The 23,430-nt window shown below is 37.3% G+C and overlaps 2 protein-coding genes across 7 annotated transcripts in view; one reads left to right on the plus strand and one right to left on the minus strand.

Annotated features, from left to right (window-relative positions):
- Nucleotides 1-5,721: 5,721 nt before the first annotated feature.
- On the minus strand, nt 5,722-21,441 carry RSRC2 (arginine and serine rich coiled-coil 2). 5 transcript variants are annotated; one of them, XM_006047192.3, is made up of 10 exons: nt 21,252-21,441; nt 17,400-17,556; nt 16,290-16,333; nt 13,674-13,886; nt 13,001-13,204; nt 11,839-11,961; nt 9,402-9,481; nt 7,860-8,089; nt 7,427-7,516; nt 5,722-6,366 (listed from the first exon to the last, which is right to left on the minus strand). In XM_006047192.3, exons 2-10 carry the CDS (start codon nt 17,478-17,480, stop codon nt 6,187-6,189), a joined length of 1,245 nt encoding a protein of 414 aa, XP_006047254.1. In that variant the 5' UTR covers nt 17,481-17,556; nt 21,252-21,441; the 3' UTR covers nt 5,722-6,186. The 5 variants fall into 5 exon arrangements, with proteins under 5 accessions (XP_006047254.1, XP_006047253.1, XP_006047252.1 ...); XM_006047191.4 differs by having other exon boundaries at nt 7,860-8,092; nt 21,252-21,440; XM_006047190.4 differs by having other exon boundaries at nt 13,674-13,864; nt 21,252-21,439.
- Nucleotides 21,442-21,557: 116 nt separating this feature from the next.
- KNTC1 (kinetochore associated 1) overlaps nt 21,558-23,430 on the plus strand; it is a 69,544-nt gene continuing 67,671 nt past the window's right edge. Inside the window, exon 1 of one of the 2 annotated variants that reach the window (XM_006047195.4) lies at nt 21,558-21,751. The gene's annotated coding sequence lies outside the window, so the exon portion shown is untranslated. The remainder of the gene's footprint in view (nt 21,752-23,430) is intronic. The other variant, XM_006047194.4, reaches the window with a different exon arrangement.

Here is a 23,430-nt window from a genome sequence, read left to right on the forward strand (position 1 = left end):
TAGCCTATCCCTTCTCCAGGGGATTTTCTGGACCCAGGAATCGAACTGGTGTCTCCTGCATTGCAGGCAGATTCTTTACCAGCTGAGCTACCAGGGAAGCACAAGTTCAGTTCAGTTGCTCAGCCGTGTCTGACTCTTTGCAACCCCATGGACTGCAGCACACCAGGCCTCCCTGTCCATCACCAACTTCTGGAGTTTACTCAAACTCATGTCCGTCGAGTTGGTGATGCCATCCAACCATCTCATCCTCTGTCATCCCCTTCTCCTCCCGCCTTCAATCCTTCCCAGCGTCAGGGTCTTTTTCCAGTGAGTCAGCTCTTAGCATCAGGTGGCCAGAGTATTGGAGTTTCAGCTTCAACATCAGTCCTTCCAATGATTATTCAGGACTGATTTCCTTTAGGATGGATTTGTTGGACTCCTTGTTGTCCAAGGGACTCTCAAGAGTCTTCTCCAACACCACAGTTGAAAAGCATCAATTCTTCATGGCTCAGCTTTCTTTATGGTCCAACTCTCACATCCATACAGAACTACTGAAAAAACCATAGCCTTGACTAGACGGACATTTGTTGACAAAGTAATGTCTCTGCTTTTTAATATGCTGTCTAGGTTGGTCATAACTTTTCTTCCAATAGGCGTCTTTTAATTTCATGGCTGCAGTCACCATCTACAGTGATTTTGGAGCCCCCAAAATAAAGTCTGTCACTGTTTCCATATCTATTTGCCATGAAGTGAAGGGACCAGATGCCATGATCTTCGTTTTCTGAATGTTGAGCTTTAAGCCAACTTTTTCACTCTCCTCTTTCAATCTCAAGAGGCTCTTTAGTTCTTAACTTTCTGCCATAAAGGTGATGTCATCTGCATATCTGAGGTTATTGATATTTCTCCCAGCAATCTTGATTCCAGTTTGTGCTTCATCCAGCCCTGCATTTTGCATGATGTACTCTGTCAGATCAGATCAGTCGCTCAGTCGTGTCCGACTCTTTGCGACCCCATGAATCGCAGCATGCCAGGCCTCCCTGTCCATCACCAACTCCCGGAGTTCACTCAGACTCACGTCCATCGAGTCAGTGATGCCATCCAGCCATCTCATCCTCTGTCATCCCCTTCTCCTCCTGCCCCCAATCCCTCCCAGCATCAGAGTCTTTTCCAATGAGTCAACTCTTCACATGAGGTCGCCAAAGTACTGGGGTTTCAGCTTTAACATCATTCCTTCCAAAGAAATCCCAGGGCTGATCTCCTTCAGAATGGACTGGTTGGATCTCCTTGCAGTCCAAGGGACTCTCAAGAGTCTTCTCCAACACCACAGTTCAAAAGCATCAATTCTTTGGCGCTCAGCCTTCTTCACAGTCCAACTCTCACATCCATACATGACCACAGGAAAAACCATAGCCTTGACTAGATGAACCTTTGTTGGCAAAGTAATGTCTCTGCTTTTGAATATGCTATCTAGGTTGGTCATAACTTTCCTTCCAAGGAGTAAGCGTTTTTTAATTTCATGGCTGCAGTCACCATCTGTAGTGATTTTGGAGCCCCCCAAAATAAAGTCTGACACTGTTTCCACTGTTTCCCCATCTATTTCCCATTAAGTGGTGGGACCGGATGCCATGATCTTCATTTTCTGAATGTTGAACTTTAAGCCAACTTTTTCACTCTCCTCTTTCACTTTCATCAAGAGGCTTTTTAGTTCCTCTTCACTTTCTGCCATAAGGGTGGTGTCATCTGCATATCTGAGGTTATTGATATTTCTCCTGGCAATCTTGATTCCAGCTTGTTTCTTCCAGTCCAGCATTTCTCATGATGTACTCTGCATATGTTAAATAAACAGGGTGACTATATACAGCCTTGATGAACTCCTTTTCCTATTTGAAACCAGTCTGTTGTTCCATGTCCAGATGTACTCTGTATATAAGTTAAATAAGCAGGGTGACAATATTCAGCCTTAACGTACTCCTTTTCCCATTTGGAACAAGTCTGTTCCATGTCCAGTTCTAACTGTTGCTTCCTGACCTGCATACAGATTTCTCAAGAGGCAGGTCAGGTGGTCTGGTATTCCCATCTCTTCAAGGATTTTCCACAGTTTGTAGTGATGCACAGAGTCAAAGCCTTTGGCATAGTCAATAAAGCAGAAATAGATGTTTTTCTGGAACTCTCTTGGTTTTTCGATGATCCAGCAGTTGTTGGCAATTTGATCTCTGGTTCCTTTTGGGAAGCCCAAAAGAAACAAAAAGTAAACGTAAATGTTCCTGATCTTGGGTCAAAATGGATGTTGATGGGAATTCATTGTATTAAGAAATAAATATGCATAATAAAAACATAGGAAATTATTGATATGTAACAAATTTAAGATTTCTGTAGGAGTCTAAATTGAGGAATTGAGGTTTGAACTGAATTATGAAATGTTAAGAGGGCAAAGTTGGTGGTGAGCATGGGCGATGGTATTAAGAGTCTTAGGCTGGGACTTCCCTGGTGGTACAGTGGAAAAGAATCTGCCTGCCAGTGTAGGGGACACCGGTTTGATCCCTGGTCTATAAAGATTTCATATGCCTCAGAGCAACTGAGCCCGTGTGCCACAACTACTGAGTTGGCTCTGGAGCCCTTAAGCCACAACTACTGAAGCCTGCTCACCCTAGAGCTTGTCTCCACAATGAGAAGCCACCACATGAGAAACCAGTGCACCACAATGAAAAGTAGCCCCAACTCTCTGCAACTAGAGAAGGCTTGCACAGCAATGAAGGCAGAGTACAACCAAAAATAGGTAAATGAGTATTAGGCTGAAGAAGTGGAGTCTTAGGCAGAGTGGAGCAAAATGTGGCTGGAACATTAGGCAAATACTCACAGACCACACTAGGGATATTCTTTCCACTCCTAGAATTGGGAAGTCATTTCAACATTTTAAACAAGCGGTGTATCCATGACCCACAAATTTTCATTGTGATAAGATGATCCTGATTCCATGATTGGAAGAAGATTGGCATGGAGCAGTAACAACATTCTGATTGTAGTAGACAGATTGCTATTTTGTAATAAAATCAACAAATGTTAGCTTGGATTAGGGTAGTGTCAACAGTAACATAAAGTTGATATTCAAATAGAGGATATTTAAGCGGCTTCCCTGGTGGCTCAGTGGTAAAGAATCTGCCTGCAATGTAGGAGACTGGGTTCGATCCCTGGGTCAGGAAGATCCCCTGGAAGAGTACTCTTGCCTAGAGAACCCCATGGACAGAGGAGCCTGGCAGGCTGCAGTCCTTAGGGTCACACAGACTGGAATGACTAAGCAGCAGCAGAGGTTATTTATAAGATAAAGTAACAGAGGTAACTGAAGGGTTGTATAAGGAGAATGAGAGAAGAATTAATTGCCCAGATTCTGACTTAAGAAACTGGCTGAATGATTGCTTGAAATAGAGAAAAATTGATGTTGACTGTTGGGGAGTAAAGAGCGAGTTCCATTTTCGCAATGTGGTACCTTGAGGCAATTTTATCCTTAGAGATAAGAAACTATCAATAAACTAGTGGAAGAAATTCTTGAAGCACTGGTGTATTAGAATATTGAAGGTAGAATTTTAGGCCCCAGTGGAGGCATGTATTAATCAGGTATTTGGGACTAAACTCCAGAAAGAGGTCTGAACTAAAGATTCGCATTTGGTTCAAATTTTTATGGAAAGTCAATACAAGGATGATAGGAGAATGAGACTGCATAATGTAGAATGGGAAGTCCGGGACTGAGTCCTGGAGGGCTGGGATTGAGAAGGATGAGACAACTGCAGAAATTGATGAATGGCCAATGGGAGAACTTGGAGAGGGCTCCAGGGAAATTACATACTTATTCTTAAAATCATCTTTTGGCCTATGAAATGTAACTTGGAATGATAACACTATTTGTTTCTACCTCCTTCTACCAACCTACTACTTAAAATGGAATTTACATTAAAAAAAAAAAGAAACTGGGAGTATTTACATTATTTCTAATTTAAATCACAATCATAACCCAAATTGGAATCCCCATCTTTAAATTTACTTACCCTCCAAGCCAACTGCATTTACATAGTTTATCAGACATTGCTTCCAACAGTGTGGTGTTATCTTCCTGCCTGCCTAGTTACCATGTCTTTACAGAACCTACTGGACAACTTATGTTCCTGTTGCATACAAAAGTAAAGCCAACATCCATCAGAAAGTACCAGGCTTTGAAAAAGAAAGCAGAGTAGTAGCCAGGAAAAAGGGGAAACAAAGTTTAAGCACATAAAAACTATGGAGTGTATCTTCCTATGAAGTCATTTCCAACTGAGCCAAGCAGTTAACTGTCCCTTGCCTCCAGGACTCCAGTAATTGTTTCCTAAAGTTTAATCATGCAAATTACAATAACCTATATGCCTCCCTCTAAATTTATTGTCCAGGACAGTTGCCCCTGGCTGTATGTGGCTATTATAGTCCAAGTCACTCAGTCATGTCCTACTCTTTGTGACCCAGTGGACTATAGCCCACCAGGCTCCTCTGTCTATGGGATTTTCCGGGCAAGAATACTGGAGTGGGTTGCCATTTCCTCCTCCAAGGGATCTTCAGATCAAACCCAGGCCTCCCACATTGTGGGCAGGCTCTTTACCATTTGAGCTACAAGGGAAGCCCAAAACGGGTTTTTCACCACTGGACGACCAGGGAAGCCCCTACTGTTTAAATGTAGCTAGTCCCAACTGGGTTAAAATACAAAATAGCCACTGGATTTCAAAAATAAACATGAAAATAACAAATGAAACCTCAATTAAAAGTACGTATTACCTATTCAATTATTTAGACATTATACTAAATGAATCAAAATCAGCTCCCTGTTTAAAACTGGCTACAAAAACTCTTAGAATGGACTGTTATTCATAATGTATGGCCAGCACCTAAAATACCACAGAAAAATACAGGAAGTTTAATGTGTGCTCTTCATAACCGCACTGCATTACAAGCCCACAGACTTTAACAAAACTGATTTCAGAAGGTACAGCTCAACAGCAAATGTGAATCTGGGATGACTTCCAAAATGAAAAACCACAGTGTTTCTTTCCCCAGAAACTTAACTTTGTCACTTAAGACTCATCTCTCCCTAGAATTACTGTGCTCTGGGAAAACTAAACATTTATCAGAATGCATTAAGTAGTCTTCCCTTGTTCTACTGTGCTGCTACATTGTGGAGATGTTTTTCAAAGGACTTTTCCAGGGAAAGCTAAAAATTATGAATTTGTCTTAATAGAAGTAAATGAAGTACAAGTTCTGTAGTCCCCTCCTTCTGCGAATCTATGCCCTAAATTTATTCAATTTAGTGACAAAGTGGTTGTCTCTTTTAGCACTTTAGTCCATGATAGAAGAATTCTAAATGGATAATGAGGAAAGGGCATACAAAGAACTTGTTATAAGGCACTTTATTAAAATAAAAGTGCTTACATCCCTTTAATGTATTAATCTATTTCCTGAATAACATATGGAATATTAACAAATACTGTACACCAATTCTGTCCCTTATAATAGTAGGAAAACAGTATTATTTTAGTAAGTTTTTTCACTGCTCCCAACTTTCTTTTTACATTTTTGCTCACCATGGTATTGCCTATAGCGTAGTTGTTCTTAAAAAAAAAAAAAGAAATTTCCAGCCAGTGTCTTCTAACAGAAATTGCAAAATGTCATAGAAACCATAAAACAAATTCAAATAAGAATTCCAGGTAACTTAAATTAACACCAGTCTTGAGAAAAACCAATTTTATTATCATTACCACCCAGCTTTATTTGTGCTGGATTATGTACCAAATGGCCAGATCTTCTAAAGAACATCTACATAACATTTCTTTCATGTTTCAAGAGATGAAAATAACTGTACAAGGTTAAGTACAAAAAGTACACAAGACAGCGGACACCAAAAATTCATGTATGAGATATTTATCCCACCTGCAGCTTTTATATATTTGAAAAGTAGAATTCATGAACTAAAAAATATTGTCCTTCTATAGTCCTGTCAAGTTTAATGGAAGTGGGTTTAACCTGATTACAACACTAACACCAGTATCACTGATCTGATATTTACAAAAAAATCATATTTTTCAATAAATTAAAGTCAATGCAACGCCCATGCACGCTAGAATGCCAGCTGTTCGGTGATCAAGGACCTGGCATCAGAACCAGTCTGTAAGAGTCCCCAGTATAGTGTGGTCTTCAAACCGTGTCCATTCCTCGCATTGATGAGGTGAACCCCAAACCCATTCCTCTCTGTGTGTGGGTTTGTGATCTTGCCATTTCATACTGAGCATCTAGATTTCTAAATACTTCTTCCTGCTGTTTCAGTGTCTTGTAACTTTCTTCATCAACAGAGCTACATCCAGCTTCATCTTCACTCTAAGCAACAAATACAAAAATATACTATTAAGATGAATTATTCACCTAGACTAGAAAGTACTTCTCTCACTTAAAAGTCCTGCTAGATCATATTTTTGCAGTATATATTTGATCTCACTTAGCTTCAATTCGTTGTTCAAGGCAATGTTCATTCTTGGTACTGGGATAGAAGATGTTAACAAAAATCAACTTCATTCAGTGGGAATGAGAAAGAACATTTACAACATGAAAAACTATGTAAATAAATGTCTAGAAGAAAAGTAAGTAGAAAATGGGGATCAAGTTTCATCTTTTCAATGAAAAACCAACTCCCTTAGTAATGACCAATATTTGAACATTTGTGGACATTATCAGGTTACTGTATAAAACCTAATACTGTATTTGTTTATCTATACATTATTCAGCAAAAAAACACAACCTTCTACATCTCCTTTAAAGGAGATGGTCCACTTGTTGGGAAGCTGCCTTCCAACAGTGGACGCAGGTTCCATTCCTTGTCAGGAAACTAAGATACCACATGCCATGGGGCAATTAAGTCCATAAAAAAGACCCTGCATGCTACAACTAAGACATGATGCAGCCAAAAATAATAATATTAAAAAAAAAATCTTTCTTGAAAAAATAAAGAAGGTCTGATGACAGTTAAACCTTAACAAATACTCTATCAACAAATACCAAATTTAACAACCTCTATTGTCAGCTAGTGATAATTTATTGGTCTAGCGTGTTTCATTTATGTTCTCTCTATTCTCAAAATTAACCTAGAGAACATAAATGAAAATGCACTAGATGTATAGCAAAGGGAACTATGCTTAATGTTATGTGGCAGCCTAATGGAAAGGGAAGGGAAGAATGAATACATGTGTATGTATGGCTCAGTTCCTTTGGTGCTCATCTCAAATTATCACAACATTCTTAATCAACTATACTCCAATGTAAAAAAAAAAAAAAGGGCATTAGAAAGTATCCAGAGATGGCATATCACTAAAATAACATTTGAGAACCAGTTACCCTAAAGATATAAATTAACATGAGTTTTAATACAAAGTGTGTAACTCACCTTAATACCCATTAATTTCCTAAATTTGACGTTTTGGTCCTTGTTTCCAAAATTCAATTTCTCCCATATTTCAGCAGACTGGGATTTGTCCTGTTAAGAAACAAAGCACTTTTAAGATATGTAAAATTTAAATATCTTTTATTAGGATACTCAAATTTTCCATAATACAGCCTAAGTAAAAAAAACCATTTATGACATTCTATCAATGGAGTTGGTATTGTCTTCTATAAAACATAAAAACTAAGGAACTCCTTCCCTTTAATAAATATATGGGCATACTGGTTTTCTCTGAACGTCTGACTTAGATCATGCATTTTACCCCCAGTATTAATAATAGTAGCAAGAAAGAGAAACCCAAACTAAAGTATTCCAATCCACATGAATTTTTCTAACTTAGAAATCAAGAACAAAACAGGGGAATAAGAAAACTTACTCCTTCTTTCTTGCCTTGCCATAGCATTTTCCTTTTTTTCTCTTGTTCAGCAAATTTCATTGGATTCACAGCTGCTGGGTTGTAATAGCTAGGTACAGCTATTCCGGTCTCTGCCAAAGCTTTCGCCTGCAAGGCTGCCATCTGAGCTGCCATAGCTATCTGAGGAGTTACTTGTGTTCCTGACGCCAAGAGGGCAGCAACATTGAGAACAGAACCTCCAGTAGCAGCAGCTGCTGATGAGGAAGCAAGTATGGATTTTAATGAAAACAAGCATCTTAATTTACAGTAACATATTATTTATATGCAAGAGCTACTAAGGTGCAAAAGGCAGAATATTTTCACCAAATATAAAAAAATGACTTGTGTTAAGCTTATAAAGCAATAATATTCTATCAAAACACTTAATGTATTCATCAACAGACATTGCTGTATGTAATTCCTTGTATGAACTAAAACTTCATTTTCTTCTCTGAGGATAAAGAGAATTCTGTCAACATGAAAAAGGTGTATGATTTCAATGGAAATGAACTATGGTGACTGTAGCTAAACTTTTAATAACTTTCATTTGAATGGTTCTTGATAGGTCACAATATGATTTCACTATATCATTTGAAACTCATATGAAACATTTAAAACTATTAAACAGGTTGTTGTTTAGTTGTTAAATTGTGTCTGACCCTTTGCGACCCCGTGGACTGTAGCCTGCCAAGCTCCTCTGTTCATGGGATTTTCCAGGCAAGAAGACTGGAGTGGGTGGCCATTTCCTTCTCCAGGGGATCTTCTTGATCCAGAGATCAAACCCACATTTCCTGTACTAGCAGGCGGATTCTTATCACTGAGCTACCTGGGAAACCCAAACAGGTTATTACACTCACTTAACAGATAGATACCTGGCCCAAAATTATAAAGTATCAGGTCTGGTACTTCTACCTTCCAAATTACATTTCATACAAGCTCTCTTTGATCACCCTTAAGACATCCACAGGCAGCGCATTTGTGTCATATATAAAAGCTTGGATTCCTTAAGCAGTGACGGCTAACATGCTACGTGAACAATAGTAGTCACTATTCACTTGTCAAAATTATCTACACTGACCAAGTCAGAAATACAGCACAAAAAAAGTTTTATGAGGTAGAAAATTAAAATAACATGTTCAGGACTTCCTGGTGTTACAGAGAATAGAAACCTGCCTGCCAACGCAGGGGAAATGGGTTCAATTTCTGGTCAAAGGAGATTCCACATGCCATGGAGCAACTAAAGCTCGTGTACCACAACTAGTGAGCCTGTGTGCTGCCACTAATAAAGACTGTGCACCTGGAGCATGTGCTCTGTAACAGAGAGAGAAGCCACCACAATGGGAAGCCTGAGCACCGCAAACAGAGAAAGCCTGCGCGCAGCAACGAAGACCCAGCGCAACCAAAAATGATTAAAAAAAAAAAAAAAAGCTAAACACACACACACAACAAACAACAATAACATGTTCACAAGTCAGTAATGGTTTTTAAAATGCCATACATCCATAATAAAGAAGAAAGACTTACCTGCAGCTATTTCCTGTTGTTTTTGTTTCTCAACCATTTCCTTTTCTCTCTGTTCTTGTAATTTCTTTGCCCTTTCCAACCTGTCAAAGACAATTTAATAAAAAATAACATCATACAGCCAACATTTATCTTTATATATATATACATGTGTAGGCACAATACACTATATAGAATTTTAAATAAATTTAGTATTTTCCCCAAACTGACATCTGCATGTGAGAAAAAAAGCAATCATTCTTAAGATGGTATCACAGTCACAATCCAATGTTATTTCAATACTGGTTTTAAACATTTTTAAATTTACTGAATAGCCAACAACTCTAACTGCTTTTATATATAGTTCCCAGAGAATGGTTAAAATGGTTAAGAGATAAAAATTATTCAGTCTTCATCAGTGCTGGTTACAGGAGAAGGATAAAATTTAACCTTGCAAATTTGAAACACTGAAAAAATTTATCTGAGTAAATTTTAGGGTACGTTCAATCATTTACAAAATTACCTAAAAGCTTCTTAAGTGAGGCTGATTGGGAGTAAGGCCAATCAAAACATGCAGATGATATTTATATTTAAACAGACTTTATTGTCTCTAAATTAATGGACATTAAAAAGGCAAAAATAAAATTTCTAAAAGGGCAAGCAAACCTTTCCTATAATCTAATAAAACAGGGAAAAAACTATTAGAAAATTATTTTTAGGAGATGAAGAAATTAGTAAAGGAATTGGAAACATGAAACACAAACTCATCCCCAAGCAAAATAAAAACAAATTCTGGTTCACACTAAATTCACTAATGAATACACATACTAAACAAAATGTGCTGTCAAGTCAGCGCCTGGTATATTACAAATCTTAAGTCATGTTATCTTCATAATGAGTTCCTGAAAGAGAAACCCCTTTTCTTCTCTGAAGACTCCTTGATTTACCAATCATAAGTTAAACACTGTCCCCTCCCTCCTTTTAACATGGTATAAAGAGGCAAGGATTGGGGAAAAGTTTTTTGGGGGAGGGGAGCAGTGGGCACGATGGGTAAAATATAGTGGTAGAAAACTGGCATTCCCTTTAACAATTACTGAAATTTACATAAAAGGAATATAGCAATCTTGCACACATAAAAGAAAGGCATGTAGTAAAGCCTTGAACTTGTCCTTGGAAACAAAAGTTTCTGATTAGAATTAATGTTAAAATATAGATTTATAAATACTTAAAAATATTTAAAACGTTTTAGAATTCTGTTATTTAAAAACAAAAAACAAAAGGTCTACATACTGTAGTTTAACAACAAATAACCACCCTTCAAATTTCAAGGTAGCCAAAGAATAATTTGGTATTCTGAAATTAGAGCATTTCATGTATTGTCATCTGAAAATCACTCAGGAGACTAAGTCAGTTTTAGAGGCTAGTCACAAACTCAACTTTAATAAAATCAAAAAATAAAACACAAAAAAATTCATGATCGAAGTTAATGAACTATTCTTCAGAAATTAGTTCAGATATTGTGGGAAATTATTTCCTAACTCCGTTGATTTTAGTTTCAGGAAGAAAATGATTGACAACTTTTTGTTTGCATATTTTAAATGGCCATTGCAGGTTTGGAATCAACACCATTCACTAAGGTGAATGGAATGAGGAAGGGGTGAGCTCACACCTTTGCTGCTGCTGTTCAGCTGGAGTTTCTGCCAGGCTGGGTTCGCAGGGCAGCAGCCCATCAGGTTACATTGTGATAACTGTATTTTTGTAATGAAAAAAAAAAATACAAACTCAATTTCATAGAGAAAAAAAATCAAAATCGAAAGATTTTAGTTTTTAGAATATGGGAAAACCTGCAAACAAGGGCTTGTATTTTACTTCTTGCCTCTATCAGGTAGTTCAGTCAATGGTTTTGCAGATTTAGTTAGACAGCCCTGTTGTTGTGTGGTCCCACAGTCACCCATCTTTGAATTATAAAACTTAAAAATACAATGATCTTTCTATGGTATTAGCAGTAAAAATGTTAAGATCAAATAAAGTTGTTTATTATTTGCCACCTTCAAAATAAGAAAATTATTGACAGAATTCTACTTATTGTTTCAGAGACTGTTTTCTTAGGAACAAAGAAAGTAATGACAAAGTTTTAGAGACAAAATGGACAGAGTTCTTAGATCAGATTTAGGATTTTTAAAAATGTTTCCAATTGCAAACTGAAAATATTTATAAGTCTAGATTGAAGAAAAATGAATGAATGAATCATGGAAGAGAAAAAGAGCAACTGCTGCAAAGTACCTTTTCCAGAATTAACAAACCACTTACATAGCTCTGTATCACAAAGCACCAAGTAGTCATGGCTACATTTAGTTGTTTGAATTCTTGTGACTGAAAGCATTCATTTGCCCTACACAATTGAGTATCCATTTCAAGATGAAAAGGAGAAAAAAAATCCATCAAACAAAAATATACACACCTCCGAGCTAAAGCTTCTTGTGCATCCATTGCTGTGTTTCTGCCTCTAAAGGGAGGTGGACTAGGAGTTCGGCTTAAACTTCTGCTAAATCTTCTTGGTTTTTCAATTCTCTTCTTCCTATCTCTTTAATAAGTCATATTTTACATGTCAGTATGGCCAAGTAATACTTTACTGAGTCAAAATCACGGTTACATAGTTCAAACTGTGTAAGACTAGTTTTCCATAAATTCATTGTAAGCACTCCTTTTTCAGATGACATTTAGGTTGTTTCCAATTTCTTGCTATTATGCCCAATGTTGCAAAAGTTAAAAGATATGTACATTAGTAATTTTACACATGTGTAGGTCAATATATGTGCTTCCCTGGTGGCTCTGCAGTCAAGAATAGGCCTGCCAATGTAGGAGACACAGGTTTGAGCCCTGGGTCAGGAAGATCCCCTGGAGAAGGAAACGGCAACCCACTCCAGTATTCTTGCTTGCAAAATCCCATGGACAGAAGATCTTGGCAGGCTATAGTCCATGAGGTAGCAAAACAGTGGGACACGACTTAGCCACTAAACAACAAGGTCAGTATGTAGAATAAATTTCTAGTAGTGGAATCAATAGGTTAACTGATCATACAAGTGACAAACCCAAGTTCTTATAATAAGTGTAAGTGCACTTATACCCATATTTCAGCCTTTTATAGGCTGTTTGACTTGAGCAATAAATTAGCAAAGAAGCTTCTCCACTAACTTTATACCAGTACCTGTGAATACAGATATACTATACTATTAGTCCATGGGATCGCAAAGAGTTGAATACAACTGTGTGGCCTAACTGAACACTATTAATAACTGCTTTGTAGAGAATAAACCTATTCTTTGAATACTTGAAATGCTCTTTATTGAACTCCCAGTTTCAACAAATTGAAGCCTCCTTCCAATCAAGACAAGTTTGAACTAATAAGCTCATCTTTTGAATATCTGAGAAAATAAACCAGTATGGTGGACAGAGCCCATGTACTGACTTTGCTTTCAGATACATCTGGGACCAGGTCCTAGCTTTACCATTTAAGAAGAGTATGATACTGAACTTCTTGGGCAAGTTACTTAACCTGTCTAAGTCTGACCTATCAGACCCTGTTCCTATCTGAGAGTTTATTCAAGATGATAAGTACCTACCGACTTCTACTCCTTGTCCTACTCCTGCTTCTACTCCTATGCCTGTGTCTTGATCTTGAGCGGGAACGAGATCGGATCCGACGTTTTCTATCCCTGCTTCTGGACCGTGATTTCTTCCTCTCTCTGCTTCTGGATCTTGACTTCTTCCTATCCCTACTCCTGGATCTTGACTTCTTCCGCTCTCTGCTTCTACTACGATGACGCCTAAAATTAAAGCACACAAATTTTCAGTTATTTAAGAGTTCTGTGTTCAATTATAAACATTATGAATTATCTGCAGCATATGCAGCCAATACTCTTGTGTTGTATAACTGAAGTTTTTTAATGAAAGGAGTTACACAAAAAATAGACCTTTGTTCTTATTTGATGATGTTTCCTAGAGAATAACGTGATAATGTCAAAAATGGAATGTTTCCTCCCCCAATTTAAGATTTAGTTTAATAGTTAGCAGCAAACAAATCCTACACCAGCGATGTAAGAGGACTGTTATATGGGCAAACCATATATAGTTTTCAGCAATATCTTTTTTTTTCACTGTAAAAGACAGACAAATCAAAACGTCAAAAATTCCAAATTTTCTAACCAAGATTTTGTTGCGTTGCTCTGTTAATGTAAACTTTTTATGTAATTTAGAAGTTCTGTAGAAGGCATTAACTTAGGAAAAACTACTTACCTTTCACGAGACCTAGACCTTGAGTGACTTCTGCCTCTTGATGATTTTCTTTCTTTGCGTTTGTGTCTGTCCTCACCATTTTCAGATGAATTTAGCCGCTCTCTTCCTTTATCAGAAGAATGTTCTTTGTCATTATGTTCCTCAGACTTGTGTTTCTTAGACGACTTATCTTTGGATTCATGTCTTCTTGCCTGTTTTAAGAAGAAGTTGGTTCTTTCAGGAAAATAGTGCAACAAAGAGAGTTAGTATGGGTATCAGAAGCAAAAATGTTGTGATGCAACATTAGTAACCTTAGGACTGTGTGGCAAATTTAAAAAAAAGATCTAGTTTCACATCACCCAAATGTTGCAAATATATACTACTAATTTTACTTTTTCCTTATACACCCCCCAAATGCAGTTTTTACCCCAGAATATTTTCAATATCACAATTAAAACAATGACTTTCAATGTTAAAATAATATAAACCATTATTTCAGAAAAACAGAAATCCCTCGTTTCTTTTATCTAAAAGGGAAGTACACATGTATCAAAATTTTTTCAAATTTCCAACAAACCTTTTAGAGAAACAGACCATATATATATATATAAACACAACAACTTCTAAATCCAGAGTACATAATAAGTTAACAATAGTGAAGATAAGGACACAGAAATGCAGCAGAAAATGCATTTCCAATTAGGCAGTTAAGTAAAATTAATCTAAGTATTAATATTTTCTGCAATTTCAAATTACTTTACGCAGAGTTAAGTGTCCTTTTTATATAGCTATACTGCCACATCCTTTCTTAAAGACGGCTCTTGATTTTTCTCCCAATGTCTACACTGTGAAGCAATCACTTTTCATCTTGCAATATCCCAACAGGCTTGGAGTTCTATTACATTTCATGTACCTAGGGTAGAAAATGGCAACCATATCTTTTAATTTTTATGAAATCAGACTAGGTATAACACAATAAATCCCTATACCATTATATAATACATACTTCCCCCATATTCTGAAGAATTATAAAAACTGAGGCTTTTGCTTTCACAACATATGCATTCAGAGACTGAGCTAAATCAATTGTATGATCAAGTCTCCATCCTACACTCAGTGAATTACAAAGTGCTAAATGTTAGATTCCCCCACATTAGGATTTGTTAGACCCATCCTATAGCTAAAGCTTACAATCCTGGACATTTCAGAATCACAATTTTAAAGCCAGAAGGAAACTCAGATCCTCAATTCCCCTTACTTTATATACGAGTAAGACCTGAAGTCACAAAGCTACGTATTAGGAGAGTTGAAACCAGACCCCATATTTGATGCCCAGACTACGAGAGGACAGTTAGCTCATAGGTTCCAAACTAGACCTTAGCATATTTCCAAGATTAACTTTTCTTAAAAACAAAAAACTCAGTCAAACATTTTGGAACATGCACGATGATACATTTGAAAAGGGTCATAGTAGGTAATTCATTATTTTGCAGAAAAATAAGAGACCTGGAGACACAGCTAAAGTTTAGTTTCAATGCCAGTTCTCTGTATGAGCTTATAAAACACTATTTTCTTGATTTTGCCATATGGCGGCAAAGTGGAAAAGCTTTAAGTGGTTAAGCTTGCAAAAGTTTTAGAGTTTATTTTAAACCAGTTTTCCAAACATAACATTATTTTTAAAAAGAAAAAAAAAAACCATTTAAAACCCTTAACTGATTTAAGATATACTTAAGGGAAATAGGAGTTTGAATGACTAATAGTTACCTTATCATGAAGTAGGCTTATTATTTTGCTATCTGAGTCTGCAGCGTCTTCAGTTCAGTCTCTTCGCGCATTAGCACGCTGAGTATGATTTATTATAGAAATGTTATCATGTGAGCTAAACAAAATAGTCATTTTCACAAAAACTCTCCTAAATTAAAAATTTAACAGAGCTTCCATTAGGGGAAGAGGTGAAGTCCCTGCCCACATTTGTTTAAGGAGTCCCTTGCCCAGCCCCCAGGAGACTCTCCTCCCTTTTGGCTTCTACTTCTGCTCTTCCTTTGTTGGCTCATTCCTTGTCTTCTCAGGTGGGCAAGTTATCTCTTCTGCAATACAGCTGCTGTCTGTATCCTCAAGGTTTGCTGTCACTGCCACCTTTCCAGCTGTCCCTCACTGACGCTTTTATTTCAAAATTCAGTATTACTATTAGGGAACTAGTTTACTAATGAAAAGGACTCTTGTTACCTTTCACAAAGAAAAAGTAGCCCATAGATATCCAGAGTACTGCTACTTAAGAATGATTGCTATTTAAAAATCCTGAGCAGTCGTAAGGCATAAGGAGACTCGGGACCTCAGATTAATGGAAGCTCTGTGCAACAGGCCTAAAAAACCAATTATATTCTTCATATGAAATTTTTATGGTGAATATTTTCACAACATAACATATTAATAGTTTCTGAATGAACTTTTCATATAAACAACTATCTTCTTGAAAAAACGATGAATCCAAATCATGCTTATTTTATAACTCAATTAAACCTTTTAAATTTCAAGTTTTGGTACTTACCTTGACAATATCATATATTCACACAAACATTTCTACCAAATACTTTACAAGTATTTTAAAGTGCCTATTCACTACAAAGTGTTAATTACCTCTTTGCTTCTGCTCCGGCTCCTGTGTTTTCTTCCTTCATTATCTGTGAACACACAAAAATTCACTATAAATAAACATATAAAGACATCTCAAACATAAATTCCAAAACTCACACAAAGAACGTTTCTGTCCATTTGCCTAACTAAAGAATTTATTAAATATTTACTAGTCAAGTAAAGCCTCTAAAGCCTATTTTTTATGGCAGGGGTGGATATTTGAAACAAATCAAGCAATCTGAGTAAACCAGAATATAATCAAGTAAGTAAGTAAAAGAAGTTCCACAAAAAGTCCATGTTCTATGACACATGACCAAACAGAAACTTTTAGGTGGCCGCAGATTCTTAGTATTTTACAAAACATTCTGTCCAGTCCATCTTGTTTCCTATTACACAGCAAACTTATAAAGAAGTCAAAAGGACAGAAGACTTCCTTTAAAAAGTAGTTGTGATGATACTGCAGTTTCCAATATATAGATAAAAATCACACTTAAAACCATTTTGTAGATGATTATCTGTGGGTACAAAAGATAAATAACTAGATCCCGGGTCTTAAAACTTTTATTAAACTCATTTCTATTCTACTTCTCGTTTAAGTACCTCATTAAGTGTTGATTCATTATCAATACAGCATGCTTTCTATGCCACATCAGTCTAGTTTTTAAAAAAAGAAGTTAAAGACCATTTCAAAACACAACTCTTGCTTTCAGAAATAATCTAACATTAAGTTAAAAAGAAAATCAAGGTTAAAAATGTTCTTGTAACTTGTGTCAGAGATGTTAAATAAATTCAGAATACGCCACTGCCCAGACTGCATCTTTCAAAATATTGTTTTGTCTGTGTTAAAAGGACAAAATTTAAACCTCTAGGGCTAATATTACTGTGACACAAGTTTAATCATACAGTTTGAAAAATTATGAAACTTCTGTATGTATTAGGACATTTTTAGTCCTCATAATTGAAAATCTCTCCACCAAATTACCAACGCACTTTTCACTATTCATTTCTCAATTCGAAGAACACATATTAACTGTATCAGTAAACTAATATCTTTTACATTTTCACATGGATTATAAAAATGCTCGTAGTGGAATCATTTCTAGCAATTCTTACCTGACTTTCGTTTTCTTTCTCTTGACCTTGACCGTGATCTTGAATAATGATGTTTTGAGGCTCTAGGAGAAACAGATACATCGGACTGCTCTTTTTTCTTATCTGTATCTGGGGATGTTTTTTCTGGGGCTAGTCCATCTCGTTCTGTGTCACTAGCCTACAAGTTCAAAGAAAAATCTTTGTAAATTCTTAACTGCTTTTAAAATGTTTTCAATTTCTTAAAAGAGAGAGGAGGAAAGACACTTATCCTTGGGTTTTACACAATTAAAAACAGAAAATCAAGTAATCAGAACAGCTGATTTCCAAGTGGCTAAATACGCTTTGTACTTAGTAAGTCTGAGTAAACTGAAACGACTAACCCAATACCAAACAGACCTATGTAACTGGATGGATTTTTTTTATTCATTGTTTTTACATCTTTCAAAACAACGAGGAAAGGAAAAATAAGGGTCCAAGTATTTCCAATAAATACTTAAGCAGAGAAAAGAGTCCATTTTAGATCTCTGAATTCATTTAGTTGCCTTTACTACATGGGCATAGCTTAAAAAAGCATTTTAAATGAGCTGTGAAAGGTTAAAAAGACTGAGGACTGTGAAATCTTAAAAAGCAGAATGCTTCTAGAATATTATACATGAAAAAAAAAACCCAGAAAATTAACTTACCTATCTGAGAACCCAATCTTAATTTCATTAACCCTCTTTAATGAAAGCCCCTTGGCACAGTGCTTCTCCAAGTCTGCCTCTCCTCACATATGAAAAATTGTTTTTGCTTTAAAGCATTTTATGTTACACAATATAAACTTTAAAAATGGAGAGGAACAGTCAAGTGTACACTCACTGAGAGACCTGATTTACCTGAGACAGTAGGGTCCTTCATTTAACTATCAGCTTTTTGTTTCCCAGTTTACAAAAGGAAACATTTTTTTTTTTAAAAAGGAAACTTCCTGTGCCTTAATCATGACATAGTACTCAGCACAGAGATCAACCAGTAAATGAACAAACTAATTCCAGTTATTAGTTTTCCATTAAGAAATATATTTCTGTAAGAAATTGATTAAGTAAGTCATAGGAGAAACTAGAACCTTACTGTTCTCGAGTCAGATTCTGATAAAAGGCAGGGAAAACAGTTTCAGTATATGTGGAAGGTGGTGACCCATCTGATCAAAGAGGGAATATGAAAGAGTCAATACGCTAATATGCCTGAGGAACTAATTACTTAGGGCATGAATTGGCAAAGTATGGCCCCTAAAAATTACTTTTACATTTTTAAAAGGGTTGTTAAAACAAGCAAGCAAGAAATGTGATAAGAGACTGTATGTTGTATGTGGTCCACAATGCCTATATCATTTACCAACTCGCTCTTTACAGAAACAAATTTAAATGGTGAATTACTATACATTTTCAGCAGAAGGAATAATCACATGATAATGAACTTCTTAGGAAAATTAGTCCAGAAAACAAACACCAAGTAAACTAAATGGACAGTAACTTAACAAGTGAAGTTTGAGAGGCTGCATTATTTCATCGACTTTTTTCTGAGGGTCAAAAATGAACCCAACTCACTCAAAGCTGGACACTTCAGGAATAAACTAATATATTTAAAGGGAGGGATTTACAGACTGGGTTAGGATAAAAGACATTATGTGTTAAGCGTCTAACAATATTACGAAAAAACAAGAAACAAGAGGAAGCACATAACTACTGGGGAGGCTCATTCGAGCGTATTTGCTTCTTTATGTATGGGTCGTATCTAGAATCAGAAAACTTTTGTGCAGAAAGGCTCTCATCCCTTAGAATCAGACTCAACTTTCATTCCACAGATGGGATTCAGCAATATGAGCTGACTCACCACAGAAGATACTCATCTGCTGTCTACTATTAATATATGATACTCATATCACACAACAAAAGAGGATTCTGATTTTCACACTAATACTGGTTATTTTCTTTTATTCTTGTCCTCATCACTATTCTTAAGGATTGTTTATAACAGGTTTATGGTATGTTGGTCAAGTTACACTGAATATAAAATAAAGCAACAGCACAAACTTCAAGCACTGCTATCTCTTCTCTCAGTGCATGCCACTTTTCTGTCCAACTGAGACAGCATACCTGAAACCACTGGCACATCTCATTCACTTCTAAGACATCATGACTAGTTAAAAATCTTTCCATGGAAATGCCAGCATCTAGCCCAGGTCATAAGTTTTCAGTCAATGGTTTATTTAACTACATGCTTAACATTAAGAAGTCCGGCAACAGGGAAGCCAAATGTCCTTGACTTAAAGGAAGGCACTCTGTAATACGGGGTAATAACACATCAAACAGCCATTTTCATCTGTAAAATATATACAACAAGACGCCAACAAAAACCATCGTATCACTAAACAGATGAATAATAGGTGGCCACTTAGACCACCCTAAGCTTTTATGTCCTTTAGGATAGTTTACAGTAGTTAAGATCTCAATTTAGTAAGTTCAGTTCTGTAAATCTTAAATGCTAACTGCAAAAATGCCCTTCACTCTAGCATTTGCTCTATTAGAAAAACATCATGGTTTCTTAAAATTTATATCTTTACTCAATGATGCTCAAGACACAATATACCAATGTTTTCGCAGTGCAAAGAGAAGTACATTGGACTTAATACTAGGCTACATCTCCAGGGGATCGTGTCTTTCTATCGAACAAGGCACTGAAGAAACAAATGTTTTTTTAATATCTGAGCTCAGGTAAAACAATATTCTTCCAAGTCACTATTTAAACAAAAGAAAACACCAAATCGATTATTTGCAAAAATACCAAATAGCCTGCCGACTGAAACTGGTTCGATTGTTACCAAAAAACCCAGTTCTAAATCAAATCGATTAGGAATGGGTTGACAGGGAGGGGCAGATTAACGATTTCTAATGCCAGATGGAGTACTCTATATGTAATAATCCTATTAAAGCGAGAAAACAACTTTTTAATCAGTAGAAAAGGATGCAAAATGTTTGCAATTTTCTTTTAACCGGGTAAAGTAAAACGAAATATTCCCACAATAATGCGATCCATCTGGACTGGGTATCATATCCAAAGTAGGCTTATTTTACACAAGAGGTAATTGAAAAATTGTAATTTTCATTTAAAATTAAACGGGCCAATGAAGGACTCAAATTTAAAATAACAACGCCAATGATAGGGCTTGATTGTTTCTCAAAGACTTCAAAACGGAGCATCATCAGTCCGAATTCGTAGTTTCAAAGTCTTCTAATTAAATCGAATTTCTACCCCCTTCCAGAAACTCGTTCCCTAGATGCTTACTAAGGAATAAACTAAGGTTTACGCAGACGCAACACTAATTGAAATTTTGCGATTAGAATTGTCTCATTGAGCGTAGGCAAAATGATCGCTCCTAGACTGCTCTCTTTTCGCGTTCTATCCCTTACAGGTACCGCCTTTCTGACCCAATACTTTTCTGAGACGACCCCTGATCCCTTTTCTCTTTTCCCCAGCCCTCTCCCACTGCGAACATAAATGTCCAAGCCTTAACGAAATTCAATATAACCCACTAACTAGTGAGTACGCTAAACTGCAGTCAGTCCTGTGAACCAAAAGGAACAAAAAACTGGGAAAGAGACAGGAAAGTTCTGGAAAAAAAAAAAAAAAGACACTCCCTGCTGCTCCCCACCCCCAACAACAGCGCCTTATTTCCCCCTCCCTACAGCAGCCAGCCATGATGGCGGGCGCAGAAGAAGGCCAAGGCGCCATTTTGTCCACACACAAGTGCGGACAACAGCCCTGGAAGCCGCTCATCCCTTCTTTGGAGAGTAACAGGAAACTATCCATGATTTTAAACTCAAGTTTGGCACCCACCGCCATAGTCCAGAGTCTTGGCCGCAACGGCGGCGCCTCCACTTGCCACTTTCACAGTACTGGCCGCTTCGACGCTTCGCCACGGACTGAATCGCTCGCGCAAGAGACCCGGATGGCACAAAGGGGGGAAAGGCCCGGCGCACAGCACAGCTTGCTGGGAGGAAAAGGGGTGGGGATAAGAGTTTCTGTAGCAACGCGGTTAGACGGTGATTGGTTGTTCTTTTGAAGGAGCCGGTAAGGCGGGGAGAGGGCGGGGCCAAGGACGTACCACAGAAAGACCTGCATGAATTTCAGAACTGATGGAATTTAGGGTGGGGCGACTTCCTATTTCGCTTCTAGAGCAATCTTGGCCTCCCCTAGTCGCCGTAGAAGGGGTTGGGCTTGGTTTTCTCCCGCCAATTTAAACCTGTGGCAAAGACCCTAAAGACTTTAGGAGCGGTTGTGGGAACGTGGATGCGGGGGAGGTAAATTTGAGTGTTCTTTAATTTCTTCAATTGCAGGTGAGGAGGGGGAGCCACGCTACTCTAGGACCTGGGGGGTGGGGTGGTTTTAGGTCGAAATAGGAGAAACCTCAGCTCAGTTTGAGGCGTTATCCTCTTAAGACGCCGGCGGGAGATTGGTTGGAGTTGTTTCTTGCTGGCCCATGTCTAGCTGAGAGCACTTAAGCAAGGAGGCCTATTTGAAACTTTCATTTCGTTTAATTCGTTTATGTGTTCACTCAGCACCCAGAGTAATCTCAGACTTAATCACATCACGTCACAGGCCTACTTAGTATTTTTTCCACCCTAGCACTGAGGATGAAAGCCAATCTTGTAATCAAGGATTCATTGGTTCCACCTGTTGGTTTAGCCCCCGCACTATCCCATTCTTCATATGGCCCTACAGCAGCCCCAAACTCATTCCACCCTCTGCATCTTTGATTTTCGGCCTGCATCTTTGTCCCCCCTGAGCCTTGCATAGTTGCCTTGTCTTGTTATTCAGATCTCAGCTCAGTTGTCATCTCTTTCCCCTCCCAGATTTTTCTTATGCGCCACCCTCTGTTCACCTGAGCATTATTTGTTGTTGTGCATTTACTTATTTTTTCATAGGGAAGCAGTATAACAGTTAATAACTGGCATGAATTTGAATCTTCTCTAGCGACATCGTTAACTCATTTTAGGTGACCATGGCCATTTACTTAGCCCCTGATTCATGCTTCTCAGCTGTAAAATGGATTGTTGTGCAGATTAAATGAATAATACATTCAAACTATCTTGCCTGCTAAATACCGCATTTATTTTTGTCTGTCTTTCCTATGGGATATGAATTTCATAATGCCAAAGACCTTTTCTGTCTTCTTCACAGATGTATTCCCAGCTCCTAGAACAGTGCCTGACACATAGTAGGCATTCAGTAAACGTTTGTCAAACGAGTGTGACATACCTGGGAGGCTGATATTTCTCTGTTCTTAACAGATGTGGGACTCCGAAACTCAGAGAAGTATTTGCTTCAGCCTGTCTTAATCTCCCAATTCCCGCCCAAACACAGCCACTAAAATTATTGTCTATTCTAACGTGCCTTGTTTTCGTGCCCTTGCTTACACTCCTAGTAAGAGCTCTTCCAATGTTTAAAAAGCTCCTGTAAATACTAGCTCAAATGTTACCTTCTTCCACCAATACAGTAGTGGATTAGCTGCACTTAAAAGTGAGTGCTTGCTGTGAAACCAAGCATTGTTTTGTGAACGTTTGAAACTGGTAGTGACCTTTCTGGCTATGTACAACTGTATTCCTATTTATAGAAGAGAATTGAGGAACAGAAAGGTTAAATTACTTGCTTGACCACAACAGATTATTAAATGTAAAAGAGCTCCAAGTCAAAAATCATTTCTTTCCTGTACTGTAACTGTCAAAGATTAAAAAAAATATCTCTGAGCAGTTATCAAAACAACTGTAACTATTTGGTTATTTTCCCCTGCAGTCTTGATCCAAGCATTGCTTTTCATTTTAGTATTCTATGCCCTGGAGACCCAGTGAAATGAGTTATTTAAGTCCTTGCTGATGAAATAGTTAAGTGACTCCTAAGGTTACAAACACACTCTTTGGTCCAGCCAGAAGCCTGATCCGTTTTTTTCCACCTCTCGTTAAGATTTTCATTTATGGCGTAACAATCCTGGAAACATGAATGGACATGGTTTTTTAAG

Source organism: Bubalus bubalis, chromosome 17 (assembly GCF_019923935.1).
Source record: "Bubalus bubalis isolate 160015118507 breed Murrah chromosome 17, NDDB_SH_1, whole genome shotgun sequence".
Taxonomy (NCBI): domain Eukaryota; kingdom Metazoa; phylum Chordata; class Mammalia; order Artiodactyla; family Bovidae; genus Bubalus; species Bubalus bubalis.

Excerpts from the sequence above, each read along its gene's own strand:
- RSRC2 (XM_006047189.3), bottom strand. Across the intron at positions 13,865-16,289 it reads GCCGGAGCAGAAGCAAAGAG|GCAAGAAGACATGAATCCAA; the intron begins GTAATTAACACT and ends TTCTTAAAACAG. Across the intron at positions 8,093-9,401 it reads ACAACAGGAAATAGCTGCAG|CAGCTGCTGCTACTGGAGGT; the intron begins GTAAGTCTTTCT and ends CTTCCTCATCAG.